Genomic DNA, 16,087 nt, shown 5'->3' on the forward strand with positions numbered 1-16,087 from the left:
GCAACCATATTGAAAAATGGCGACAAACCACTGTTGATCACAAATAATTATTAAGCACTCCTAGAGACCACCACATCACAATTTTTAAAGGGATCAGAACAATGTTTTTCCTTATGCCAACAAACGCTTGTACGGCGGCCATATTTGAAAATGGCGAAAAACCAATTTCGAGCACAAATTATTGTCCGGTACTTCTAGAAGCCTCCACATGACAATTTTCAGCTGAAACAGAGCGAGTCTCTTTCGGCAGCTATTTTTAACGAAAAAAAGACACTTATAAGGCCATATTAAAAAATGGCGAAAAAAACATTTGATCCCAAATTATGATTAAGACCCAAGAAGGCTTCGAAATTTGTATGGCGGCCATCTTGTTTATTTGAATTTCGAACATTTTTTACTTTCTGCAGAAATTGACCAAGGTGTATCTCATAAAAGTGCGTTAATCATGCCATGCATGTATTTTCTTAAAATAAAATAAAATTAGTTTTTATTTGTACTGTATTCGTAACTTAAAAGCCCGCAATTTTTTTGTTGTTCTTTAATTTTTTTATTAAGAGTTTTGGCTTAGATATATAGATATAGGCCTTTGAGCAATGTCTTCGTTTAATTATCGGGATCTTCAATAATGTTTTTCATTGTGATTCTAATACATTATGTTTTCACTTTCTCTTAAATAACTTAGTTTACTTATTTGGGTTTTTTAAATAGTCTTAAGCGGCGGGAGTCAATATTTATGTTTTTACTTTCCGTTAAATCAAATCATCTTTTGTCACTTTGAAGAAAAACTTTTGAATTCGTAATTATTGGAATTTTTAGGATAAAGTCTTTTGTAACTTGGTTTAAGAAAAGGAACATAATTCTAACTTTCTTCATTACTATTTCTTTCTTCGTTTTTTCTTCATAATATACTTAAAATAAAAATAATCTTTGTAAAAACTGTACATGTAACTTCGAAAGCCATTTATACTTTTTAAATTTTTGTTCTAATTTAATTCAATAGTGTTGTATACAACAGCATTGAGTGAATAAAGAATGTTTCTTCAAAGTTATATTATGAAAATGACTAAAAACCGATAAATAGTGAAAGAAATAATATGGCAACATTAACGATCAGGCTAGCCACCAAACAGGATTATTATTATAGAGGAACTAGCCACTTGGAGAAATATTGACGTTTATATCGGCCATTTTGCAGTTTCTTCGGTGACTGTTCTACACGTGTTTAGTAGGTTATTTTGCAAAATATACGTGATATTGTTATAATTCTTTAAGTTTTTGATGAATTCAATGTAACTGTTTCATTTCAGATTGCCAAAATGGCAGTGACAAAGAAACCCGTGGCTAAGAAAGCCCAGTTACACCAAAAGTCTGGCAGGAAAGGCATTAAGGGTGGTAAAATCCGCGGCAAGGGGATCAAGAGGAAAATTAACCTCAAGTTCGTGATTGACTGCACTCACCCCGCCGAGGACAGCATCCTCGATGTTGGCAACTTCGAGAAATATCTGAAGGAACATGTCAAAGTTGATGGCAAGACTAATAACCTAAGCAATCACGTTACGGTGGCCAGGGACAAAACGAAAGTTGCCATCAGTGCAGGTAAGATCCCAAACCTTATTTCATGATCTTGCTTATCATTTGTTTATTCAATATTCCTGATACGTTCCTTTAGTTGTAAGGTTAGTGAATATTGTAACCTTACCTTGTTAATATCAGAACTTTCATTGTACAATGTTGTGCAAATATATATATCGACGCCGCAAAGCGATCTTGTATCTTGTAAAATAGGACTGTACACGGAGGCCGAAAAACTTTGAAAAGATTATTTCTCTTTAATTTGAATTAGTACAAAGTCAATTTTAAAGTAGGATGTATATAATCATACTATAAAATTTACTTTTTATTAATTCAAATTAAAGAGAAATATATTTTTTAAAAGTTTTTTGGCCCCGGTGTAGTCACATTTTTTGAGATACGACAAGATCGCTTTCTGGCTTCGATATACACACATACACACACAAATACAATAAGTAGTAAACTTTACATTATATTAATTACAAGTTTTATATATACCTACACCACACATTGGCCTAATAACAACTGAGTGAAGGACATTAAAATAGAATGTCATTTGATTTATCCTCGGGCAACAAAAGTGCTGTAGTCTACCTTTTATACTTTAATTAATTGTGGTAACTATGTGTTCTTCGCAATTTCTTCTATTTCTTACATATAAAATTTTTAATTAGATATCATGTGAAACTTGTTTCTCAGTATCATCTATTTTGTCAATTTTAAATTAATATCAGTCTCAATTCCACTGGCTAAACTCGAAACTCAGTCAGTTCAGGATAAACTGATTGTGAGGTTCAGAATTTGTTTTGGTGTGTGAATGTCTTGTCAATCTTGACTTCAGACTAAAATTTAAGCTATATGGCTAAGGGGCTTCTCAAAATGCTATTTGTACAACACTCAACCTGGTGTAACAATCTGGTTCCCATAATTCTATATTGTATTGCTCATTTTGTGTGTTTGTTACGCTTATAGGTGATGTAGTAGGAGCAGATAGAACCTATTCTAATGTTCCAAATCACTATATATTTTAAGATAGTTTTGACAATTACATCTATTTTTTCATGTTATATTGTAATTACCATAAACTACACTTGGAAGGACAAGTTAAGTCAAGCTTTGTGAAAATGATAATATTTTCATTAAAAGCATTTGAAACTACCACTAGTGTAATACACCCTGTTTGGAACAGCTTGTACAAATGGCAGCACACCAAGCTACACTTTGACAGATGTTGTCACATTGCACTGAAAGCAACATTCGAACAGAAGTGTATATCTTGATGTGCTATTAACTGTACATATTGTTATTGTTGCAGACATTCCCTTCTCCAAGAGATACCTGAAGTATCTGACGAAGCGTTACCTCAAGAAGAATAACCTCCGTGATTGGCTGAGAGTGGTGGCTTCAGCTCATGATGCATATGAGTTACGCTACTTCAATATCAATGCAGACAGTGATAATGAGGACAATGAGGATTAAGCTATTGCTAAATAAATAGTTTTATTGTAAAACCACTGCATTTTATTTCATCAGGATACATCATGTTTCTGAAATTAAGTCTAGGCTTATTCATTATTCATAAACAATTGATAGAGTAGAAAACTACCTATGTATATTTGTAATTTCAATGCATTTATTAAAATCAGATCTGCTTAACTTTACCTCCAATTCTTTCAATAATTCCGTAATCTGAAAGTTTGACAATCAGATTACGGAATTATCGAAAGAATTGGAGGTAAAGTTAAGCAGATCTGATTTTAATAAATGCATTGAAATTACAAATAAACGATCAGCATTTAAATTTCAACAATACGCGATTCGTCCGGATGACTTAGAAAAATGTATAATTACAATCAATACAGTGATATACAGATGAGACACCTCACCTCACACATTTGATAGCTGGGATCGCGCATCCTAGCTATCAAAGGGACTATTTAAATTGTTATAAAATGTTTTGTAATGAAAAGGATTAATATAATATTATGTTAAGAGGTTTTTATTACGTGGGGTAATATCTTGCTTTTGCTTGTCTCTCCCAGTTTATATATTTTTTTAACTAAGTTTCTCGGCAAAAAGTAGCAAGAACTTTTCCGAAGTACCACTGTCTCGCTAATTTGTCACTGGGCAATGGGTGTCTAGGGAGAGGGAATACCTTTCGGCATTGTCTCTTAATGAGAATCACTTTATCCAATGTCAAGTTTGAATAAGTTATGTCGAACAGAGTCTACTAGTTTTAAGAAAAAGCTTCAAAAAACGGGTAATCCTTTGTTTACTTAACATTTGACAGGTATATTAAGAAATATAGTAACCATCACCACAGATTACTTAACAGTTGCTATGTAACATCACCAACCATTAATCACATTGCTACTGGGTGGAGATTGAAGCAGTAATAATCAAACTATGCATGTAATGTTTTAAATTAATATATTTGATGATATATTATTTACATAAATGAAAATCACAAAAAAAAAATATTTTTAAGAAGATTCTTGAAAAATAATAGAACCTCAAAATCTAATTCCATCTATTCGTAAGTTTGTTCCTACTAAGGCTTTTAACATCATCACGCCGAGAATATTGTCCAAGATGAAAATTTGTATATTTTGAATAAATTGTACTACAAAATGGTAACACACTTGCACTGGTATCAATATAATTACTAAATTTAATTTCTATATTACAAAAAATACAATGAGAAACTGCCGAAATTTTAGTTCTAATAACAATTCGATCTTTTCTAATAAGCTATCCTCTCCTGTCTAACATATTAATTAGATTCCAAATTTCGGCCTCAAACAGCGCAGTTCCTTGCACTTTGCACTATACACTGCACCTAAAAATTATAGATTTCCCTATATTCAAAATTATGCTCAATTTACGGAACTAACATCGAAAAATGATTTTAAGACCGTATTTTGTAGCTAGGGATAAGAAATAGTAACAAAAAATTAATACAAGGTCCAGTGCAAGTACTCAAAACTAATATAGAATCGATGATCACTTTTTGCCCGCAACAAGCTCCTTCATTCTGTTAAGGGCTGAGCCAGCTTGGAACCAGGCGATCTGTTGCTCGTTCAATGAGTGATTCAGCATGATTTTTTCTGTCGACCCATTTGCATGCTTCACTTCGCACACCACTGGCTGTAAACATAAATGGTGTGTATTATAAGTAGGTACATTACGTCTTAGTTAAGACTTATAGTACAACTATTTAGAGTTGCATTCTAAAATATATTAAATTTGCTAAACTCCAAATACGAAATTGCAATTTTCAATACATATTGATGGCGGAAATTTGAAATATTATATTATCTGGCCTAAAACATGATCAGAATAGAAAATAGTAGCCATTTCCAAGTCGATTGTGTGCATCCGGTCTGCACCAAGTGTAAAGAGCAACTGATAGAAGTCAACGATAGTCGATGAAAATTATTGTATTTTAAAATGGTATAATAATTGTTGTATTGTTATCGCAATTCTTGATGTCAATCGTGTTGTAACTTCGAATTATCTCATCAATCCTTGCAAGTACCAGGGCGCTAGTCTGTTTTATTCACCATTTAGGCAGCAGGAGCTCCAACATAGGGACGCATGCAGCCTCCCAACATGGTTTTCACTCCCTTCACGCAATTTCTGATTTGTAATCAGTGTTCGTTATAAATTAACGAGCAGCAACAATTTTGTATGCCAATTATTTTAAAACAAAAGAACTAAGATTAACTCTAGGTTCAGAAATCTCCTCTGGCTTCTGGGCAGACAATACACCTTATCTCTAAGCAACAAGCTGAGAGTGTACTGCAGTGTAATAAATCCGACCTGGACTTATGGGATACAATTGTGGCAACAGCCAGCAAAACAAATTTACTTAGCCTTCAAAGAGACCAAAATAACATTCTCTGGGTATTAACTGTTGCACCCTGGTACGCTAACTCCGAAATACACAAATCTGGAAATGCCAACGGTTCTCGAAGAAGCTAAATGCTATACAGTTCACTACAGACTTCAACTAGGAGATTGCCCCAAATAGTGTTGCTGTCAAACACAATTAGAAGACTGAAAGGAGCGGATGTGTCTTGCAATTAAAGGGAGATAAGGCAATGGCCTTAATCTTCTGGAACACCCTATATATTCCAACTCATCTGATTAACGTCTGGTTGACTGATTGCAGATTTCAATAGGGAAAATTTTTTTTTATTACTTTTTCTAAATTTGGGCTTTTTGGAATTAATACCGTATGGTTATGTTACTTGGCAAGCAATACAGTGGGGCTACATATAAATAATGTTAAAACGTTACAATTTACATAGTGTTCAGGGATTTAAAAAAATACTGTTGTTACCTTCCCAGGCGCGAGGTCCTTAAGTCCAAGTAGCGAGATTTTGTCAGTGGGTTGAATCTTGTCGTAATCAGCAGGGTTGGCAAATGTCAGCGGCAGCATACCTTGCTTCTTCAGGTTCGTCTCGTGGATCCTGCGATACATTTGATTACCTTCAATAGCTTTTCTTAGGGGCTCACCTCATTAATCAGTTAATAAGAGAGTAAAAAAGTAGTACATTTCGAGCGTTAGCTAAACGCGCAACATCTCTTTAGTTCTTACTGCATGGACACGCAAGCTTTTCGGACCGGCTCAAGTCAATCGGCTTGAGCTGTGTTAATAAGTGTGGTAACTCTCTTACACATATTTCTCACTCGCATATGACTATGGATCCTATAGCAACAGACAACGGAACGTCTATATTTATATACAGCTCTATGTCTTGTGAAAACCTATTCACTTACAACAGCTTTGGTTGTTCTAATGATTGCCAAGCTTAAAACGCGCGTGGTGTCTTATATGAATTACTCAAGGTATCGTTAAAGAGTTACAATCACAATTAATAAGAAACTACATAGCGATATGTCTGTCAGTTTTCTGGTAACTGTAAAAGTAAGTGGCCGAGTGACTTTCATAAGTTCTCACAGGAGGTGCTAAGACAAAAAAGCTGTTAAAACCCAATACAAGACCTACAAGAAGCATATCGTCGCTTTACTTTCTCGAACTCGTATCTTAAAAAACAAAGTAACTGAAATGCAAAAATGCATTGTACATACATATTTGCAGGATGATTTCACACATTGATTTGCATTTATATGGACGTCGGGTCCGCGCTAAAAAGGGTCCGAACTTATAGGGCGTTAAAATCGTATACAGACCGTCATTCACGCTTTAGTCTTCGTCTGTTCGACTGACAGCGAAGCAAGCAAAATTAGACAGTACTGCGATGACATTACAATTTAAATTCAACGTTTTAGCTTTTTCATATTCCTTTACATGTCACTACGTTTAAATAGGTTGACTTGGGACATTTTTTTCGTGATTTTTGTATTAGACCCGTCGTCCATTTATTTGTAAGTTAATGATTTCACACTAAATTTCCTTAATATTCACACACTGGCTTTTACCTATATCTCCTGAATAATCACTCTTTATAAGATAAGTGTTTGAGAAAGTAAGGCGTCGATATACAAAAAGGTGTAAGATTTGCGGTCTCCACCTGTGGCGGAAAGGTAGCCACGTTGAGGCAACAGTCGCTGGTTCGAATCCAGCCGGGTCGAATGAAAATTTTCTTGTTTCTTCGATCTTTGTGTCAATAATAATAACAATAAACTAGTGAAGTATTTTCACAAAAAATAGATGAATACCATGGTACAGTCTATTCCAATACATTTTAAACGAAATGTAAACAAAAGATTCTGGTTGAATTTCTAAAACAATCACTCAATAATTCGAATAAGTATACTATATATATTTTCACGTATATTTCGAAGATTTTCATCTTCATCTCGTCACTTTTTTCAACAATATTCAATAGCATCGTAAAATCATATTTGAAAAATGGTAGTGAAAAAGTCAGGTTATTTTTGAATGAAAGATGTAATAAATCGAAAATTTCAATTGCAATCGAATAAAAATTGGAGGATTTAAAATCAAGTTTTCGGAAATTTTAAATATGCTTTTATAGGTTATGTACATTGACTTACAATTATATGGACGTCGGGTCCGCGCTAAAAGTGTCCGAACTTATAGGGCGTTAAAATCGTATACAGAGCGTCATTCACGCTTTAGTATTCGTTTGTTCGACTGACGAAGCAAGCAAAATTAGACAGTACTGCGATGACATTACAATTTAAATTCAACGTTTTAGCTTTTTCATATTCCTTTACATGTCACTACGTTTAAATAGGTTGACTTGGGACATTTTTTTCGTGGTTCGTGTATTAAACCCGTCGTCCATTTATTTGTAAGTCAATGGTTATGTAATAAAAGCTGCTAGTATGACTCAATTAAACAAATCGATTTATTCAATAAATTAATTAATTTGTAGTTGGCAGTAAAATTGGCCATCACTAAAACGTTTATAGTCGGGTCAGTGACCTGTTTGCTTACTTTTTGTTTAAAATTGATTGAAACGAAGTATATTAAAAACGTCATGATATTCAATTAAAATAAAATAAGAAGGTTGCAATGACGTGTTACTTTTAATTTTCTGAGTTGCCGACCCGAATTTATTTATTTCGACAGTCATTCGATTCCATCTAATCAATTTCTTTGTATGTTCTACGTATCATTTTCCGTGAGTGGTCATGTTGTTTGCGGTCTCACCTAGCGAATGACTTGACTATGATGGCGTATCCGCCCAAATGCCTCGGTTCCAATGCGGCATGCTCTCGGCTGGAGCCTTCGCCGTAATTGTCGTCGCCGATGACGCACCAGCGCACCCCCGCTGCTTTGTACGCACGCGCTGTCGCGGGCACTGGGCCCCACTCGCCCGTCAATTGGTTCTTCACTTTGTTCAGCTCACCGTTCTCTGCGTTCGTTGCTCTGGAAAATAGAGAGGTAAATAATCTTAGTGTCAAATAGTAGTTTTTACTACTGAGTGTTTTGTGAGAATGAGGCTCTTTATTAGTCATTTAAAATCAATTTTCAGATTAAACAAAATATGTTAAATAAAAAACGAACGGCGATAGGACTTGAATGTCTACCATTGTGTTATTTTTAGCATTATAAAACAATGTTTCTAAAAACATCTAAAAACCAAAACATTTGCTTAAGGTCGTTTACTTGTACCTACAGAATTGTTTAACCTCTTTTTAATACTAGATATGTTTATTAATAAGTAAGTTTCCCTTTGAAATATTTTGGCCCCACAACTACAATACTTTTCATAATATAATTGTTATACTAACGAGATAAACATGTTGTTGGAGATGTTGTCGAGATGGCCACGATACTTGAGCCAGGGTCCAGCAGCGGAGATGTGGTCGGTGGTGCATTTTCCTTTCACCTTTATGAGGATGGTCATGTCAGTGAGGTCTTTGCCGTCCCATTTTTCGAAAGGCGCCAGGAGTTGCAGTCGATCCGATGACGGAGACACGTCCACTTGTACTTCTGCGAATGGATTTGATAAACTTTAGTATTTTTTAAGTTCATTAAACGTCATTGTGTTTTACTACCATATTGAATTTTTTTGTGAAATTACTCCACTAGTTTGTTATACTTATTATAACTAAGATCGAAATACTACGAAAACTTAATTCGCTCGCTAAAAGTAATTTAAATAATTGATTAATTGGCAGAGCACCTGGCACAGATTGACTGAGGGTGCTGGTTCCAATCCAGCTGGATCAAAAGAATTTTTCTAAGGGTTTTGATATTAGTTATACTAATTAAAACTTTAGTATATTCGTTTATTGAATATCACGATGTTTTTCTGATATGATTTTCATATTTTTTTTTTATAAAAATAATCCACTAGTTTGTGATTATTGATACAAATATCGAACAATATAAAGAAAACAATCCTTCGACCTGACTGGATTCGAACCAGTGTCTGTTTCCACGCCTTTTAAGCAACCGAGCTCAACAGACCGATTCAGCGGATGTTACGAATTTATTTATTTCTTTATGTGTTTATTATCGATACAAAATATCGTCAATTTCATCGATTCCTAATAACAATAAGGCTTATTTTCTGCCAGAGACAAGCAAAGAAGAGATATGTTTGCAACTCGTTATTTTGACATATTGTACTCGCTACTAAGTCATAATAAAGATATCCTATTGCTTGACGAAACACAGCCCCTTATTGGAGTTTAGTGTAGTGACACACCTATCGATGCAGCACCATAATTTGGCGCCGTCTGATTCTTTCCATCGCAGATAGCTTTTCTTGAAAAGTTCCATGTGCCTGTAACATTGAGTATATAACCAGAAATAGAGACGAAATGTCATTTAATTTGTTTCAAAACTATTCTGCCAAATCATTACTATGACAACTGCCCTCTGATTGGCCAGCCCGAATTCGAAACAATTGTTTTCTAATTTGTGATTTCAGCGCAAACTAGAGTTGATATTTAAAAGTGATATAAGGCCCATTTATACCTGGTGAGTTGCCAGGGATGGATGGCTCTATTTCAGGTTATATACTCGATGGCCTGTAATTTCACAGTACCCTTACCCTTCAAAGCTGAAAAGCAGTAATGCTCACAGTACCGCTGGGCGGCAGACTTGGGTGAAGTGGCAGTACTTTCGTGAACGAACTCTGTCACAACGAGATCTATTGCTACTAAAAAATTGGTATTAATACTAACTGCTTCCGTCAGCAATGGGATGTTGGTACGTGTCCTGGCCGGGGTCGAAGCCCTTGGAGGGCAGCTCGTCGCCGAACGGGTCGGATAGTTTGAACTTTTTGCCGTCCTTGCCTGTCAGTTCGTCCTTTAATGGATTGAAGTCCAGGCGACCTGAAACGCGGAGGAATGTGTAATACTGAAAAATACAGATTCTGGTAGATCAGCGCTTTTTCGACGATTGTTAAATCCTAGATATCGATTAGATGAGCAACCACAATTTACCGAGCCGCCCAGTCTCACTTTAGTTTACCCGCTTGTTGACCCACATCTGTGTTTGTATAAAATTATAAAATAAATAGAGCACAAAATGTAGTAAACTTATTTAAATATTTATAATATTTGATGAGACATGGAAAATTTTAGGCAAGCCGGTGGGAATTGAGTTATATGGACGCCTCGCCACTGATATTTTTTCCCTCACCCATTTGTTTTTAGACACTGGACATTTAGTGACAACTATAATTGGACGAGTTCAATATAAACAAAAATGATGTTGCTATTGAATGACGTCATGATCCAATTATATGATATGAAAATCTCACCAGCGATAGACAGAGCAGTGACGAGCTCAGGGCTGGTGACGAAGCAGTGAGTGGCGGGGTTGGCATCGTTGCGGCCCGTGAAGTTGCGGTTGTATGACGTCACGATGGTGTTCTTCTCTCCCTTTTTCACGTCGCGACGGTCCCATTGTCCGATGCAGGGGCCGCACGCGTTGGCTAATACCTAATCGTTATTATAAGTCATTTATTATACACAGGTTGTAAGTAGACATGGGGAATAGCGTTACATTTCTATCGCCGTGACTGTCGTTCCGGTTCCAAAAACATCACGGTGATTTATCACGACTGTTACTTCCGTGACCTTGTCACGCCTATAACTTACATCACGATATACGGTTTTAGCCAGCGGCTTCTTTCTAATACTTATAGCCGTTTTTTATAGAATGATTTAAGTTTTTACTCCCTTTGTAATAAGTTTCAATTCCATTCAAAAAGTTGATTTTGTAGTTAATGTAATTTTGTTTGTTACTTATTTAATGCGAATCTTTGGAATGTTAAAAATAGCAATAAAGTGTAATGTAATTATATTTCTAGTAGAATACATAAAGTAGATTATACATATATATAAAATACCAACGCTTCCTATAGTAAAACAAGTATACAAAAACATTTTACTTTGTTAATAAATAGGTTTATAGTAACTGCTGCAGATTTTTTTCATCCGCCCTTTCTAGTAGTAAAAAACACCAACGACCCTTGTGAGTGAGCAAAGAAAGTCATCCTATCTCACTCACTCCCATCGCCGAAATGGCCCGATTTGAAGAGAAAACTACAACGAGTGGCGCGCTCAGTCACCACGGAACGGAGATCGCGCATTGTATCAAATAAGTACATCGTGATGTGAGTGACGGGGATAGCTATTGGAACGGAGGAACACCTATGTGACTTTGGAACGTCGTTCCTTCGGAACGAGTCACGGCGATACTGTTTGACGGCATCGTGATTTTTTCATCGTGACGTTATTTATAACCCACCTCTAGGTGTAAGTTGATACAATTTCACGTGCCCGTTCAAAAATTAGGTACACAAAAATATTAAAAACAATAAGGTCCAATTAATATTGCGGCGGAACGGAATGGAAGCGAATTTTTGTAACGATATTGTACATAGCATAATAAACTTTATGGATATAGTCTAATGTACAAATTAGATACGAGTCAATCTTCCGCGGAATACGCGAGCATTCTCGAGCATGCAAGAGAATTCCGCGGAAGATTTTGACTCGTACCTAGTTTAGTTAGTTTGTACATTACACAATTGACCATAAAGTTCAATATGTTATGTACAATATAGTTACAAAAATTTGCTTATGTTCCGTTCCGCCGCAATATAAATTTACCCTAAACAACTACTAAAAAGCCGTGGTAGGTTAATAGTGTAACGATGTGACCTCCTTACATCGTCGTTCCACCTTTTTATCGCCCTACTTCGCTTCCTGGCCATTCGTATTTAATTTAAAATTTTGAATTGTTCCATTCTTTTGCCTCACATTCTAATTTCGTTTCGTTCCATCGTCACTCCCTGCCCGATCGTGGCAGCGAACACGTCTTTTCTTCTTAATATTTTGAGCCGTTTACCAGTTACTAAAAATCTCTAGTACGATAAACATTTTAAAGATCATATATATTGTTAAAACTGGAATAAATATTTATAAAACTGGATTTATTACCACTAGTTCTTTACCCTATTGAACTTTGAACGTCAAACGTACTAAGCAAGATGTATGGAGGCTGCGGAGGCTACGGAGGCTACTATACTACTCTCCTTACAACATTACAATCCACCAGCGCCAGCAGCGCCCCCACAATAGTTTGACCTACCGCCTCTCAAATAGAGAGCGTGGGTTCGAATCCGAGTTCACTTCTCCGAGTTTTTCGGAACTTATGCGCGAAATTTAATTTGAAATTTACAATGAGTTTTATGGTGGAGGAAAACACCATGATGAAACCTGCACGTCGAAGAAGATTCACAACCCTACGAAAACGTGTGAGGTTCCCAACCCCATGGCATTTAGGCCACAAGACCTCGCTTGAGAGGAGGTCCGTGGCCAGCAGTGAGACGTATAAAATGGGTTGCTGATAAATGAATATTATGTATTCGCTAACACGACTAAATTATAATAATCAGAAAACTGAAGTACGTGGTTTTTCAAAGCGTGGTTTTAAACTTAATCATGAAATTGTAATATTGTGATACCTATTGATAATATGAAATATGGTTGAAGACTGTACCACCTCAGTCAACCGTGACCATGGGACCTGTAAAGGGCCCGAAACGTCGGTTTGTTTGAAAAAACAAATATACGCGATTTAAATCCGGAAAAATAGTTTCATTCCTAAATATGAAATAAATTATTCTATTCCACTTAAAGATATAGTATTGTATGCTTACAGTGCCTCCGAAGTCCCTGAGTGTCTTAGCGATCCCATCACGCTCGATGGTGGCGCGTATCTGCTCCGAGCCTGGGGTCACGTTAAACGGAATCTTCGACTTCAGCCCGTGACTAATTGCCTGTGGAAAGAATGAAAGAGCTTAGCCGATGCTTATGACGCTTTTAGCATATCAGTATTTAAATAGAAGGCTCAGTTCACATCATCGAATATAACCAGCAATGGAGACGAAATAAGGGCCATCTGTCCCTGGCAACTCATCAGGTAAATTGGCCTTATATCATTTTCAAATATCAACTCTCGTTTGCGCTGAATTCACAAATTAGAAAGCTGAAATAGTACAGCACCAACAACTGACCTGTGTGTACGTCTCCGTATATTCCAAAAATATTCTGTATTTATTGCAATAAAGATATATCTAACAATAGAGGCTGGTCCATTTGGTGGTGTGGTAAAAACAGCAAAACATCAAAAACAAACGGAATCACATTTCATCGGTAATTAAATATGTAATTTTGCAATTTTCTTCCATTATAGCGAAGCTCAAGTTAAACTGGTCGATTTAAAAAGAAACAATTGACGATACCCGTCAATTGTTTCGTATTTGGGCTGGCCAATCGGAGCGCAGTTGTCACAGTAATGATTTGGCAGAATAGTTTTCCAACAAATTAAATGACATTTCGTCTCTATTTCTGGTTATATACTCGATGGTCCATATACAATTTATTGCAGAAATAAAGAAAGAGCAGATACAGGAAGGGAAAAGAACAGGTAAAGTAAAGGCTGTATCAATTCAAAATAACGATATAAACACAGGTACAATCATATAAAAACAGTATTTTACAATGGATTAACATTTAACATAAGCGACTTACCCCAAAAAGGCCTGTATTGGTACAGGGTCAAGAGCACGTCAAGGTTAACACTTAAGACTTTAATGTAACTCTATGCCGCTTACGATAAGAACGGTTCAAAGTACAGTGTGTCAAGCTTGACGTGCTCTTGACTGTACAAATATTGATATTTTATATAGGTAGGTTGTATGATTTTCAATGGTACATATAACTGGTCAGAATTTTATGTGAAGGAGAGCACGTGTGCTCGCTTCGGAAATTTAGGAGAGAGTGGCGACGGAAAGAGAAGTTAGAGTGACGAAGAAGAAGGAATTAAAGAACGATACGAAATTTCAAAGTAGGTTGCCAGGAACCAGAGAAAAGGGTGGGATGATAAGGAGGGGGGTCGCATTGTCACAAGTTCGTCCAGGGAATATTTTTTCAAGTTCACTTGATTAGAAACGAAAAATGCTCTCTTTTATGCTGTGCTTGCTGTGTTTATAGGCATACGTATGTGTATGAATGCGCGCGCGTGCGTGCGTCAGTTGGTGTATGTGTGTTTGTGCGTGGTTAAATGGACAGTCACATTATAGCAGGATATAAAATTTTTGCAATGTACCTTAGCTGTTATTATCAATAGAAATAGCACGTTTTGGTTTTTCATTAACGAAATTAATCAATTTAATACACATTTGAAATAAGGCCTAATTAAACATATAAAGAATATTTATTACATTTACACTTGTAATTATATAATTTTATAGAAATGTACAATAATAAGACCTCGTGAAAAGAAATTGGTCCAAAAAAACCGACCTCAAAAGCATTCATCCCCTAGTTTGCCACCCTTAGAGGTGGAATATTTTCTTCAAATTTAAATGGGACCACTACTGAGGTACCCCCTTTCCAATAAAAAAATAATTATCAAAGTCGGTTCACAAATGTATCGCGTAACATACATAAAAAGAATCATACAGTCGAATTGAGAACTTCCTCCTTTTTTTGAAGTCGGTTAATAAGAGTCCGTTCGAAATGAAACAATGTTTTACAAGAACTAACCTCCTTAACGATGCTGGCGCAGCGGCCCATGTCCTCGTAGGAAGAGTTGGTGCAAGATCCAATGAGGCCGACCTTGATATCCATTGGCCAATTGTTCTTTTTAGCGTTTTGGCCGAGTTGAGAGATCGGGTTGGTCAGATCGGGCGTGAACGGACCATTCACGTGGGGCTCGAGGGTTGATAGGTCGATTTCGACCATCTGAATGTAAAATAGTCAGTAAGTAACAGTGTAAAGCATATAACTTAATGGGTAATTTTCGGGTTAGTTCTCTACTTCATTTCAGTGGCAATTGTTATTATTTAACTATTCGACTATATCATCGTGAAATATTAAATAATATTTCAGAATACTGCACTCGGATATTATTAAATAATACATCGTGGTAATATTCTAGAACATAAAAATAATAAGAATTGCCACCAAAATTAGGTAGATTTTTTTAAATTTATTTACTAAGCATTGGCTATAGAGCCATAAGATTAAAAAGATAACAAATTTAAAATTAAGAAACTCAAAACGTAATATACTTATAAATAATATACTAAAAATGAATTCGAGTAAAAAGCTAACCGCATAAACCCGTAATTTTCTTTTTCGTTTTTAATTCCGTAGAAAAAACTAACCTCAGATTATTAGTCCTAAAAATGCGATTTCTTTATTGTGATAGCTGTACAATTTGCTACACAAAATTGAAGATGCTTTGTTAACACTTGGTAGAGGCACTGAATAGTTGTATAGTAGCATAAACAGTAAGTGCCAAGAAAAAACAAACAATATCAAAAACGTGTAAAACGAAACGTTCCAGAAATCGATTCATGGTCCTTTCGTCCACTTCCCATAGACCATTTTTCCTTACCTCATCGTAGGGCGCGTTCGCGTCGGGCGTTAGCAGAGGCTTGTATTTGTTAGCGGCTTCCGCGATGTTCTTGCGACCGGTCGACTTAAGGTATGCCTCCATGCGGCTGTTGTAGGGGAACACCTGTTCATACATATTATT

The 16,087-nt window shown here is 35.9% G+C and overlaps 2 protein-coding genes across 2 annotated transcripts in view; one reads left to right on the plus strand and one right to left on the minus strand.

Moving 5' to 3' along the window:
- The first annotated feature begins 1,116 nt into the window (after positions 1 to 1,116).
- On the plus strand, positions 1,117 to 3,083 carry LOC113233816 (60S ribosomal protein L22-like). The gene is made up of 3 exons (XM_026469030.1): positions 1,117 to 1,225; positions 1,308 to 1,596; positions 2,888 to 3,083. The coding sequence occupies exons 2-3, from the start codon at positions 1,317 to 1,319 to the stop codon at positions 3,049 to 3,051; spliced, it is 444 nt and encodes a 147-aa protein (XP_026324815.1). The 5' UTR covers positions 1,117 to 1,225; positions 1,308 to 1,316; the 3' UTR covers positions 3,052 to 3,083.
- A 1,239-nt stretch (positions 3,084 to 4,322) lies between these two features.
- Positions 4,323 to 16,087, minus strand: part of LOC113233886 (probable aconitate hydratase, mitochondrial) — a 24,932-nt gene continuing 13,167 nt past the window's right edge. Inside the window, exons 8-16 of the mRNA XM_026469114.1 lie at positions 15,947 to 16,069; positions 15,091 to 15,288; positions 13,200 to 13,319; positions 10,791 to 10,971; positions 10,210 to 10,359; positions 8,806 to 9,007; positions 8,222 to 8,440; positions 5,918 to 6,047; positions 4,323 to 4,719 (exon numbers count right to left, since the gene is read on the minus strand). Of these exons, the coding sequence (XP_026324899.1) occupies positions 4,576 to 4,719; positions 5,918 to 6,047; positions 8,222 to 8,440; positions 8,806 to 9,007; positions 10,210 to 10,359; positions 10,791 to 10,971; positions 13,200 to 13,319; positions 15,091 to 15,288; positions 15,947 to 16,069 (1,467 nt within the window). The 3' untranslated portion in view covers positions 4,323 to 4,575. The remainder of the gene's footprint in view (positions 4,720 to 5,917; positions 6,048 to 8,221; positions 8,441 to 8,805; positions 9,008 to 10,209; positions 10,360 to 10,790; positions 10,972 to 13,199; positions 13,320 to 15,090; positions 15,289 to 15,946; positions 16,070 to 16,087) is intronic.

The sequence above is a fragment of the Hyposmocoma kahamanoa genome, unplaced genomic scaffold (assembly GCF_003589595.1).
Source record: "Hyposmocoma kahamanoa isolate Upper Pololo Valley unplaced genomic scaffold, ASM358959v1 80, whole genome shotgun sequence".
Classification (NCBI taxonomy): domain Eukaryota; kingdom Metazoa; phylum Arthropoda; class Insecta; order Lepidoptera; family Cosmopterigidae; genus Hyposmocoma; species Hyposmocoma kahamanoa.

What these genes read in the sequence shown, in the direction of transcription:
- LOC113233816 (XM_026469030.1), top strand. Translation starts at nt 1,317, where the DNA reads ATGGCAGTGACAAAGAAACCCGTGGCTAAGAAAGCCCAGTTACACCAA. An exon ending in GAAAGTTGCCATCAGTGCAG is followed by an intron (nt 1,597 to 2,887) that starts GTAAGATCCCAA and finishes TTATTGTTGCAG; the next exon opens with ACATTCCCTTCTCCAAGAGA.